This window comes from Cicer arietinum, chromosome 3 (assembly GCF_000331145.2).
Source record: "Cicer arietinum cultivar CDC Frontier isolate Library 1 chromosome 3, Cicar.CDCFrontier_v2.0, whole genome shotgun sequence".
NCBI classification, from domain to species: domain Eukaryota; kingdom Viridiplantae; phylum Streptophyta; class Magnoliopsida; order Fabales; family Fabaceae; genus Cicer; species Cicer arietinum.
In genome coordinates this window covers 7,553,458-7,566,680 of record NC_021162.2, presented here as the reverse complement: position 1 = coordinate 7,566,680, position 13,223 = coordinate 7,553,458, and the positions used below count along the sequence as shown (strand labels likewise).

General features: G+C 28.2%; 1 protein-coding gene across 2 annotated transcripts; it reads right to left on the bottom strand.

Annotated features, from left to right (window-relative positions):
- Positions 1–463: 463 nt before the first annotated feature.
- LOC101492825 (uncharacterized) lies at positions 464–6,164 on the bottom strand. Of its 2 annotated transcripts, none has more exons than XM_027332791.2 (6): positions 6,014–6,164; positions 4,732–5,153; positions 3,709–3,854; positions 2,755–3,031; positions 2,302–2,574; positions 464–1,144 (listed from the first exon to the last, which is right to left on the bottom strand). In XM_027332791.2, exons 2-6 carry the CDS (start codon positions 5,038–5,040, stop codon positions 659–661), a joined length of 1,491 nt encoding a protein of 496 aa, XP_027188592.1. In that variant the 5' UTR covers positions 5,041–5,153; positions 6,014–6,164; the 3' UTR covers positions 464–658. The 2 variants fall into 2 exon arrangements, with proteins under 2 accessions (XP_027188592.1, XP_027188593.1); XM_027332792.2 differs by having other exon boundaries at positions 4,732–5,190; positions 6,014–6,144.
- Between the last annotated feature and the right edge of the window lie 7,059 nt (positions 6,165–13,223).

Below are 13,223 nucleotides of genomic sequence, written 5' to 3'. Positions count from 1 at the left end.
CACCCAATACTAAAATAATGCGTTAGAAAATCTAATATTAACATGTCCAAGTCAAAGGTATTTTTTTTCAAAATTTCATAAGAAACTATGATGAGTTCTTAGTTCTACTCTGGGTATATTTCAAAGGTGAATTACATGTATAGGATTGACAACATCAGAAGAAAGCTTGTTGTATGAAAGGCAAAAACCCTATCTTTGTTGATGGTTATCTCATGATCCTATGAGATGTCTACAAAAGTTTAAAAATTGAATTTTTCTTAACAACTATCTCAAACTTAGACAGCTATAGCATCAGACAATAAATGATGAAGCTGGATTAAGAGAATGTCAAACCCTTTTTAAAATCATATATTAACAATAAAGATTATATTAATGACTGCAATGTAGCAGAGTGCACCAAACCCTATATCTCCTGTCTTTTGCTTGTTTTCTCCTTCTAATCTTGTTAACAATAAAAAATAAATAAAGAAAACAACAAATATAAATTTATTTAAGCTGAGTTTACACTGTTAATTGTGGAAAAGACTTGCAATGGTACAAAACCTTAAATTTTGATTTATGATTTTGTTTTTTGCACCCATATCACTTCCTTTCAGAGTAAGAGAAAAGTTGTAACATTTAACATGGAAATCTCCATAACAATGATGACATTCCTTATTTAAATAGTTTCTGCATCTAGGTTAAGGAAATTCTTTATAACTCCCATCATTTCTGCACCAGGGAAACGCCCCAAACACCCCCTTGCAGCTGCGATTTCATTTAACTCGTGTACCGAGTCGCCGCTATAAGATCGAGAGCATTTGGCTTCTCTCTCTTCTGTTTCCAAATTCCAAGTTAAGTCTTCACCAGACTTAACACTTGGAAGAGGAAATGGATCGAGAGAAATTCTTCGAATAACGGATTCACCGATTGCGCCAACGAAGTCCTTCAACCGACATATAGCAAATGGAACTGGTTCGAAGCTATGATCTCCGTATTCAACTGGAGTTGAGTGGTCTCCCGTGACGCAAAGAAAAAACTGAAACTTTCCGGTTGATTCTGCTTCCAAGAGTAATCTTGCTAACTGCCCTATAGCAGTATCAACAGCTTCTAATGCTTTAACTTTGAGAATGCTTGCTTTGTCATGACCTGCATCATCTATTGCCTGCAGTAACATCAAAATTGAATGTTTCAAAAATCTAGAAATAAATATAGATTAGAACATGGTTATCATTAACTTATGATACTTTTATTTTTAAGATAACTGTTAAATGAAGAGAAAATATTGAGAGACATGTTGAATAACCCGTGTGTTTCAGCTACACAATAGAAGTTCTTTATATAGACTATGAGTATTAAACAAACATAATGACAGGAATACTTACAGACAAGAATACTTACAGACGGGAATACTAACAACCTATCTATTTTATTTACATACTAATATAATATTTTAACAATAACCATAGCACAAGTAGTACAAAGATTAGTCGAAATTACAGTCTCTACCACAATACAGCTAAAAGACACGCCTTAACATGCTGGAATTGAAGTTCAAACATTAAACACATAACAAAGCATCAAAATTGGTGCTTACTCATCTAACTTTCAATTATGCATATGTCAACGGTCCGTAGGAATCTCTAGTGTGTATCTGTTTTGGATATGAATCTCATTTTGAATCTTGATTCATTATAATCAATCCCAATTCATTCTAATGAATCACTACCTAAATTTAGTGTAACCAACTACTTTTTTTTTACAGCTTTGTATAGCCAGTAATTTTTCTTTTGTCATTTGATTTAGGACTTTAATCTTGAATTATTTTGAGGTTGAAATATGACATATCATCATATGATTTTGTTACATCACTTGTTTTTACTTAAAAATGTCATGTTTTTATTGGTAATGTCTCTTATGATTCATAATAAGATTTGATTCACGATTTGAAAATAGGTCTTCAAATTCTCGATTTAATAACCATGGATTATCGACATGCTATGAAGAATGAGAAACAAAAGAGAAACATTATACATAAAAGATGAAAGAGTCACTTCTTAATTTTATATTAATGTTGATGAACTCAAGGGTCTAAGAATGTTTAAATTTTTATTTTATTTCAATTTTAATTTTGCTAGATTCCACAACCTGTTCTCGACGGTTTTAATCTGCAACAGCACCACCTCATTATTTCCGTGTCAAAGGAAACAAATGGTAAAAAAACTCTTCATCTTTAAAGTGAGATTCTCAAATAGCTATTATGTTTTTAGGCAAAATGCTGAAAAGTAAAAGCAGATAAAGAAACCAAAACTATTATTTAACCTTAATATGAAGGAATCCAAAGTCATAACCATCTAGGCGGCCTGCTTTATGCTCATCCTCTCCAGGTACGAAAACTTGGGGGCAAGAATGCAAAGGAGCCGAGAGTGCCTTAGCTATTGCTGTTGCTTTCGAAGTTAGTAGAGTTCGATAGTCTCCAGTTGCTCCAGGAGCTTCTAGGATATCAATACCAAGTGATAAGCCCAGGCCAGCAATAATTTTTGTTGGAGCTACCATGCATGGCATCAAACCATGTTTTTCTACAAATGGCGTAACCTGTAATATACAATTTAAAAGCACTAAACGCAATAGCTATTACATATTTGAAGTGTGCTTTCCTCCAAAGTAGCATAATATGTAAATGGATTAAAAAGTATCGAAGTTTATTTTCATAAATGTTACTTTAATATTTGAAAGATAAATGTGTAAATTATGTTATGAACTTAAAGAGCATACCTCAATTCGAATTCCACATCCTCTTAAAAGGACTACATTCGCAACGTTCTTCCCTTCTGCAACACGTTTAGCATTCACAGGATGAGAAACCAAAATTTTCGTTATTTCCTTGGACAACTCGTTAACAACAGTGGCAGTGTTCTTTGCTTCATGAGAATCATCTAAAGCTTCTGCTTTCAAAAGTAAGCGGTTATCCTTTAACGGGTCAGTTCCAGATATATTTCCACTCAAATTTGGTCCTTTAACAACCACTCCACATCTGTGTTCTGTAGCATACCTAAGAAAACAATCGCAAAAACATATAAAGAACTGTTAGTATTAATCTGCTTAAATCTCGAGTTCGCATCTTCCTTAACTTGTAAACATCCACTAATCAACTTTACTTTGTGTGTTCAATTTTAAAATTTTGTAATGAAATTTTTAAACCAGATAAAATAGAGCACAACCATCCAAGATTATTCAAAATTTATGATATGACTAACCAATATTGTCAATTGTGGGTCACAGAAAATAGCACCACTAGAGCCGCTATTTTACAATATTTTGTACTTAATAGCGTATCGCAGAACAATATCAATTTGTTCCTACACTTTAGCGCCGCCATTTAACAACAATGTGACTAACATAGAGATTTATTAAAACAACTTCTCTAACAAGAAGCATGTTAGACTCAAGACTGAACCAACAAATAGGACAGTTTTATTGATAGCATTTATGAATTAAACCAGAATAAGAGGTCAGCAACACAAATCACAAGGCTAAGCCCCAACAAAGAGCTTGCCTCTCCCGAACATACAATCAGAAAACTACTAACTCATGAACAATAATAATAACTATCAGTTCGAAAGGAGACTGTGAACATTAGAAACTCAATATTAACCGTAATAAGTGTTTACTTACAACATTAAGAATTAACCCTTAAATAAATGTTATAGCAACCTTAGACATCTTCACCTGACTCTCACTTCATATTGAGGGAACGATGGAAGCTTCATCCCGTCAAGGGCAGCACATAGAATGGGACCTTCTTCTTCAAAGTGCCTGTCAGCTCTTCTACTGGTGACGATTCCAGTTTTCTCATCAAGAGTTGCAAAATTTGACTGCAGGAAAACATTTCATCAAGCTATTAGCATGAGGAATGCAGAAAAATCTCTGAGATTTATCTACTTCTGAAAAAGTAAGGTTAAGGAGAAAATATTTTAATACTACATAGAAATGAAGCACATTGTTCTTAAACTTTCCATCTTTCCTAAGAACTTAAGGACATCATGCAACAATATATTCCCAAAGCAATCACAATGTTAAACAGACTCTCTCGCCAATTACCAACGATAGAGATAAAGCCAAATTGAATAAGAGATGGGAGAATAGTGATTGAATGAAAAAAATATGTTCCTAAAGTAAAATATTTGATCCTTTTTCAATTCATTTGTTTTCCCCCAATAAACAGATAGCACTCAAGATATAATAAATGTCTTTTATTCAAATCATAGAATGAAGAGATAACACTGGTAAGATTACCAACAGTTACTATTTTGTGCTGACCATGAAATATATGCTACACGCCTTTCATACTACACCAGCAACTGCAAAAAAAAATATCTAGGGTGATTTGATCTCAAAGTTACCCCAAATAGGCTATTGAAACAAGCCACTCAATTAACGATATAGAAAGTGGACAATTACTTTAGCTGAGTTTAGCATGTAGAGTCTAACAGTTCGGATTCAAAACTATGCTTTAGCTATAGCTGCTATACTGTCTATAGTTCTATACTACAATATATCGGGAATTCCAAATGTAACTACCAATTTTAGTTATACCTTTTTCTGTAAAACTTCGCTCTTAATAACACATTTCTTTTCCAAATTTAAATATTAAAAAACATGGAAATTGAAACTGAAAATGTCAGTGCGTGTGACGTGCCTATCTTTCCGGCTCCACTACTAAAAATAATAACAATAGAGTTCTGCACCAACCTTAAAAGCAATATCACCCGGCAACATTGCCAATCCAGCCCCCATGGATTCAAACGCCCCTCGACCACGATAATAAACTCGAGGATCATAACCCAACAAAGAAAGATGAGCAGTATCACTTCCACAAGCTAATCCAACCTCAACAGGGTCCATCAATCCATTAACCCCAGCAGATGCTATGCCATCCAAATTGGGGAGCTTTGCTGCTTGAAGAGGTGTCTTGTATCCCAACCTCGGCAGTGACACATCTCCCAACCCATCAATCAACACAAAGGCCACTCTTTTCTTTGGCAGCTGAGGACTACCCATTCTGCTCCTTTATTTATTTATCTCAGGTTCTCAATAGCACTAACAAACCTTAATATATATATTCAGCAACTTCACTCTGATGATGCCTTCACAAATAGCACAAAACCAAATCCCTGCCACCATAAATATACTTCAATATACGCCAGCACCCTAGATCAGGGGATGCAGATTATTTTACTTAAATTGATAATTATTATATGAATAAAAATAAAAATCTTAATATATGTAGTCAAATAAACTACAAACATAGTTTACAATTTCCTCTATGCAATTTCATGTTCTAAAATTGGAAGACTAACTTATTGTCACTAGACATTCATGCATTCATCCCTCATTCAATTACATAAACTATTTTTCACAATATTCATAGCAGAAAACGCAGATTTTAATTTTAGTTTTATAATTAAAAATATCAAACTTTCTATCAACAAAAAATACCAAACTTGAATCTAGATCGTCTAATCTCGATTGAACGACTACCGATGTCCTTAATGTAAACATGGGGAAGATTCCAGATCCTGCATTATTTCACCAATAAATCCCTATTTCACTCCTCATAGGTTTTATCTATTTGCTATTGCAGATGCCAAAATAATGTTACAGTAAATTAGAGTTAGAGTTTTTCAATACTCACAAAATCATAAAAACATAAAAGCAATAATATTCAACCCTGATTTTATTTTCCTTCAAAAATTTAAAAAAATCTGCAATTTAGTACATAAAAAACCCATCAACAAAATTGAAACTTTATTTCAGTTTTGTAATCAGCAATCAATTTGGAAACTTGGGCGTAGTCCTAACTAAACCGTTTTTTCAAATCTTACGATTGCATCCATTTTCCATTTCTGAAAAAACTTGGCGTAATGAGGAAAAAGTGGAACAGTGAAACATGCAGAGAAATATAATTATATTTTGTGAAATTGCAAAAAATTATGTAATAAGAGAATAAATAAAAAATAAATAAAAAGGTAACCTTGGTTGATAAACCATTCTGATTTTTTGAGAGAAGAGTGTAGCAATGACACAACACGATGATGGCTGTCTTCGAAATCATAAGACACAATTGAATCGAATCAATATTTATTCTTCATCAACCTTTATTTATTTTTATTATTAAAAAAACCTTTATTTATTCCATAAAAAAAATAAAAAGACAAACAGTAGTATTCGACTTCGTAGTCCACTAAAACAAGAGAAAGAATAATATAAATCATTATTTTTACAACTTATTATTTAAGATAATTACTTTCAATATCTTTTTATCTATTTGTTATAATTAATGAAAGAAAAATAAGAAATTTAAAAATTTGTTTCATGAAAGTTATTTTGAATAATTTATCTTACAGAAAATTATTTTTGTTACGATAAATAAATACTAAATAGTTTAACTTTTTGTATATATTTAAGAAATAACTTTTAAATTACTAAATGTTAAAAAGTCATTTTATTTATAATACTAAGTAATAACTAATAAATATTTTAATAAAAAATAATTAATAAATAACAAAAAGTAATTTTTATTTGTACTTATAGAAACCTAACAAGTAATAATCATTAATAAAACTTTATTTATTTTTTAGTTGAATTTTTTATTATCAATGTCATTTTTATGGGTATTTACGAGTCTGAGTCAACCCAGGACCCAAACCATCTTAATCTACATTTTAATTTAATTTATTTAAATTTAATTCAAACTAATTCATTTAAATTTAACCGTTGAGTTTGAATAATAGATTTGACATTTTGAACATACAAACTCAATTTGTTGATATCATATATATTTTTATTATTTTCAGTTAAAGACGAATAGTTATGATTTGAGTTCAATTTGAGGATTTGTTGTTAATTGTGTTGTATTTTAAACATTGAATGACGTGTTCTAATGACAATTTGTGACATTTAAACACTAAAATTTAATTATATATTTTTAGAATGTTTTTTCTTTTATGACATGCAAATCGAACTCAACTAAATTTAATTGGATTGATTTGTATTTCATGTAAAAAATGTGGGTTGAAAATGCAACTCCAACTATAATGAAATTGTTTTGTTTATATATCGAGTTTGGTTAAAACCGATCCAAATCAATTTGTGAAAATACCTAACTCTTTTTCTTAAAAATCGAATGGTTAAAACAAAAAAACATTTTAATTTATGAGTTTCAAGTTAAAGTAAGACTAAACTTTCGTACGATAGTTTTTTTAAATACTTTTATATAATAAATTTTAAGGTGGATGAGTTATCAAAGTAGTCTACTATAAATTGGTATTTAAAATTGTTCAAAACTTGAACAAATACAAATATTGTCTCATGGAATTAGAAATATATTTTCCTCCTCGTTATCATAATTTAAAAAATGAATTAATTGATACTCGTTCGAAAAAAAAAACGAATATGTGTCATTTAAAATTAATTAGAATACGGTTTCAACCTTAAGGACGAGGAGGATTGTGAAATTCAATATATCTAACTTTTTAGGTTAATTATTAATTTGGAACGCATTTTATAATTAATTCTAACCTCCTGTTTCTCGTAGTAACATCGCTTTTCTCTTTATCTTTTTCATAGTTTTTTCTCTTGATTTTTTCATAGTTTCAATTATGTTTATTCTTATAATGTATTCAACAAGTTTTTAGACCAATATGATGTTATGTTTGTCTATGAACTACTAATTATGAATAAAATCCTTTTAAACATATTTTAGTAAAAAAAAAAAGCCTGTTAACTACCAATTAATGTATTAATGAAACAGAAGAGGACGAATGTCATGTTTGGTTATCAAGCATTTTATTAGTATAAAATCACTTAATGCAAGTGCCTCAAAGAAAACACGTTTACTTTAGCTTATATATATACGGGAATATTAAAATACACCTTTGTTATAATATGCTAACATATTCTTTCTAAAAATATAGTTAGTGTATTCTAACAAAATGTACGTGACAGTTGCTAACATGTACATCCTTGTTTTTAACGTTAGTAAATCTCATATATAAATAGAGTCATACTAATAACATTCGTTAAGGAAATAAAAATAAAAAATAAATTTTGACTAAAATTTTTTAACAACCCTTACAATTTCAAAGTATTGAACCGAACTTTTAAGATTTTGTTTTTTTTTTAAACATTTTTCATATAAATAAACTTTTTATTTTTAATGCACTAACAAATATTAAAGATACATGTTAGTTTTTTTCTATATCTATGACTTTGAAATTTCTTATGATTTAAACAAAATAATTAAATTATGACAAATATTGGAATATTTCTTGTGATTTAAACCAAATAATTAAATTATGACAAATATTGGGATACAAACTGTAGTCTCTCTTAATTTAAGTTGCTGGTATACAACCAGTTATATAATAAAACCATATGAAAAGAATAAAAATTGTAAAGGAAAAAGCTAATAAATCAAGGCATAAAAGCACTAATAAAAATAAATAAAATCAAAAATTGCAAATAGCTACTTAAGATAGCTCTCCATTTCATTGATTCACTTGTGAGCACCAACTGTGCTCTTAACAGCATCAGCAGCCTCTTGTGCCTTTGCCTTCATTTGCTGACCAGCCTACACCAGCAAAATAGTTTCATCAGTCAACAAAATTTCTATTTTAAGATTGATCATTAACATGTTTTTTTACTCTAAAATTTCTGATAAAGTTCCATTTTTCATAATTATGAGAAATAGTTTAATTTTTTAATTTAATTTTCATGAACCGTTAGCATAAAAACTTAAAAGTTTTATACTCAGCATAACACAATCTCATACTCTGAATTTTGAAATAATTATAGTAAAAAACAAATATACACGTGACGATTGTGATTGATTGATAGTATAAAACTTTCTTATATTAATGATGTATATAAATTAAATTCTTATATTATTTCATCTATAAATGTTAACATTTACTTATTAGAAATGTTAGTGGAGATACAAACTCAGATCACCTTATATCTTTCACATTTATCTTATATCTTTCACATTTATGTTTGTCCAAGCAATAATTAATTTTCCATACACGTAGAATGACATTTAGAAATTAAAAATATATCTGGTGTACGACACATGTTAATATCTAACATAATATTAATATATATGATATTTTTTATTTTTTTTAAATTATTATCTATATATGTGTGTCAATATATGTTTTGCGTGGATTTGTGTATCTAACTTCTTGGTAAGATTCAATTAATATAACTAATAAATTGTTTAGCTAAATGTTCAAACCTCTTGGCAAGATTCTTTGGCAGATTGAGCAGCATTGCTTGCCTTGTCCATCATATTGCTTCCCTTATCCTAAATTAGCAATAACATTATATGAAATTAATCATGCTAAAATAATTTAAAATTATATACACAAAAGATTAAAAGGGCATGTTTATTATAGATTAAAATAAAAGTATTTTTAAAAGAAATTGGGGAAGAGGAAATTATAATCAATAGTAGGATTTGAACTTTTTCCTTCGCTGATTACAAAGTCAAATTTCATAGACAAATTAAAATAAAACAAATTTTGATATAATAATTGTTATTTAAAAAAATTTAAGAAAAGTACAAGGTATTTTATGTTTGCTTAAATTTGCATAAAAATGACTTTGTATTTCTCTCTTCTATTAAAAAATTTTAATTTTTACAAAAATTATTCAAAATAGTTTTTCATTTTCATTATAAAAATCATTTTGTTTACAAAATGTTTTTTGAAAAAAATCCTACATAAATATAATTAAAACATAAAAAATGATACTTTTAATTTATTTTGAAAAAGTGATTTTCTCCTCAAATAATCTTAAATAGGCACATTATATGTCTATGTTTTGTTCTACGTTTGGAGCAGCCATAATTTATTTTGGAGGTGTAAAATTGTTGACTCCATAATTTATTACAACTTGAAGTTAGTTAAGATTTATAGCTTTTGAGTTTAAACGTGATTTTTATACTAAATTTTTTTGTTCAACCCACTTTTACATTAATATATTAAAATATAAATAATTTTATATTCGACTCACTTTAAAATAAAATTAATTTATAAAAAACCAATTTTAGTAATTGTAGAACTAAACATGCACATATATCCGATACATGTTGGGACTAAAAACTCACCTGAGCTTGAGCTTGTCCCACGGCTTGGCCTGCTTGGCTCAAATTTTGGGATTGATTCATCATTGGTTTCTCTTTTGTGGTCTTAGAAAATAAGAAGATATCTCAAAAAGTGCTACTTTGCTTTGTGAATATAATTCACAAGCTATGGTTTGTGCATACATATATAGTTTTGCAAATTTATGAGCTGAGTGACATGTGTAATTATTTGCATTAGTTTATCTAAGATGCATTAATTTGGGCTTAAGACCAGAAAATTTTGAACTTCTCGTGAAAATTGACTTTTATCAAACCACGTCTTGTTGTAATAAAATCATCCAACTAAAAATAGAAAGTATCTTATAAGAAAAATAAAGAACAAAGAAAAATAATGCATTTATTAAGACTAAATATCACTCGTGGTCTCTTAACTTAATTTCAGTTAACGTTTTAGTTATTTATTTTTTTATTTTTTTATTTAGTCTTTTATTTTAATTTTAAGTGACAAGTTAATCTTTTACATTTTAAAATATTAACAATATTATCTTTTTTTTTTTACAAAAATTTAAAAAATTTATCAAAATTTTCAAACAAAGTGAAATGAAGATTAATTTCTTGAAGAATGTATTTACTTATTTATTTAAAAATGATTTTTTGTATGAAAGTTTTATAACTACTAGTAATTTTTTGGAATCAAATTAAATTTTTTTAGTTAAATCTAGTTTATAGATATTCTACTATTTTATAAGAGGAAATTTTTTTTAAAGTATTCCATTTGTATTTTGAGAAGTGTGATATCTTAAATAACTCATAAAAATTTCTTTTCCTTCAAAAGAATTTTTCTTTATCCGCTATAAATTTTTAAAAAAATATAGTATAAATTATTATATATATTATTTTGGGGTTTAAAGTGTCATAATTGAGACAAAGTGGATGTGAAACGCAATACAATGAACCAAAAAACTTTACAAGGTTAAATAAATTTTTATTGCCTAAAATCTCATTATTTTGTTGTTAATCCTTATAGAAAACTTCATCAACTTAAAGTCTCTTAAATAATTTCATTTTCATTTTTGGTGCCTAGTTTTAAACAAACTATTATTTATCTTTTGAAGTTTTTAATGAGCTTTTACCGATATATTTAAGACATGTATAAGAACTTCCGTACAAATTTTTTGAATTTTTTAACAAATGATGAATTAAATATGAATTTTTAAAATTTTTGTGCTTAAAAATTCATATTAAATTTATTACTTATTAGAAAATTTTAAATTTTTGTAAGAGAATTTCTTATAATGTCCCAAGTGTTAGTGCAAAAAAAATATTAAAATTTAAAAAAAAATACAATATAGGTTGTATCAAATCAGGGACAAAAAAAGAAAATGAATTTTTTTAAAGGATTAAAAGCTGATAATATATTCTTAAGAATTAAAAATAAAATAGTGAAATTTTATACTAACTAAAAACTTATTTAACCCAACTTTAAATGCATAAGATCAGGAGGTTTTTCATTTAACAATTCAAAAGGATAAATTTTATTTATAAATTTAGATGGTAATTTGTTAATGGTAAGAAAAATGTTGAACATAGTGCAAACAAATTTTTTTTTGTAAGATTAGCGTGAAATAATAAAATTCTAGTAAGATTCAAAATATGTCTATGTTTTTTCTAAACAATTGAAATTTTATAAGAAAATTGATGAATTATTCCAAACTTAGCATAAAATTAAGGATAAACATATTCAGAACCATTATCAAATCTTATTTGTTTAACATTCTTTGATAACAGATTTTGAAATAAAACTATAAAGTTTAACCTAAATTTTCTAGTTTTAGATTTGGATTTTGAAATTACCAATTGATTTTGTGTCAATTAAAGGACCAAGAATCTGTCTTGTAAAATACCAGAAAGACAAAAACGGTTGCATTTGGAGAATTGTTCTTTGAAGTGATCCCATAAGGTTTTTGCGTTTTCATATGAATCTTGCTTTGCACTATTAAAGGAGTGAGGGTTCATATAATCCATGAAAGAACCATCATGTTGCATCAAATAAAAGATTGTCTTCATAAGGCATGAGTAATTTGCCATTGATAAACTTTGATTTTTTTGGAAGTGATAGCTCACTTTATCAATCTTCTCCAATTTTGGTAATTTGCCCCATTCATTTGGTTATTAACAAGAACAACATATGAGTTTTCACCACAACGTAATTAGTAGAGACAACTCAAATTAGGGTAATCTTTATTCTTGAAAGCTGACCAAAATGAATTTTAAATTACAAGAGTGTCTAGCACTTGTTATTCTTCATAGTAAAGCTAAATACAAACACCCCTACATTGTCACCTCATACATTGTGTTTCGTTTCATCTTTCCATTGGAATTTTTTCACATTCTACAAATGTGTCAATACAATTCCTGTGTGTTGACATTATATGTATGCATTAACCTCTTTGAGAAGTAATATATTTTATTGTTGATTGTTTTAGTGTTTCAAAATGTATTTTATGACGATGAATGTTATAATTTGAAATGTGTGAAATTATGAAAAAAATATATTTTAAATATTTTGATGTTTGGTAAACATATACGAAAAACTTGATAAATTCTTAAGATATATGGGTGTGAAAGGAGTTAGAGTAATCATTTTAAATTATAGACTTTGTCTTCGAATAAAATCTCACAGATGTACAAGTCGTTATCATGTGAAAATGTGTTCTTCATGGAACTAGTTGTTATCTACACGCATGATTCATTTAAGTTCAATTATCCTATTCAGTGTATTGTCTATTTAAACCACACATTATAATGACAATCCCAACGACGTTATCGAGTATATATTTTTCTCTCTATTCAAATTAAGAACTAGACTTGTGCCTTTCTTATAGCCTTTTATAACTCCATTCATTCTTGTCGATTTACACACCAGTAACCAACCTATAGACGATCATTTACATTCACGTCGATCGATCCATAGGTAACTAATCTGAAGACAATCATTTTCATTCTTGTCGGTCTATGCACCAATAACTAACCTTGAGACAATCATCTTCGTTCTTGTAGATCTACGTACCAGTAACCAACTCGGAAACAATCATCTACA

Excerpts from the sequence above, each read along its gene's own strand:
- LOC101492825 (XM_027332791.2), bottom strand. The coding sequence starts at position 5,040 with ATGGGTAGTCCTCAGCTGCCAAAGAAAAGAGTGGCCTTTGTGTTGATT. Across the intron at positions 3,032-3,708 it reads CAATATGAAGTGAGAGTCAG|GTATGCTACAGAACACAGAT; the intron begins GTGAAGATGTCT and ends TTGTTTTCTTAG. Across the intron at positions 1,145-2,301 it reads TTGGATTCCTTCATATTAAG|GCAATAGATGATGCAGGTCA; the intron begins GTTAAATAATAG and ends ATGTTACTGCAG.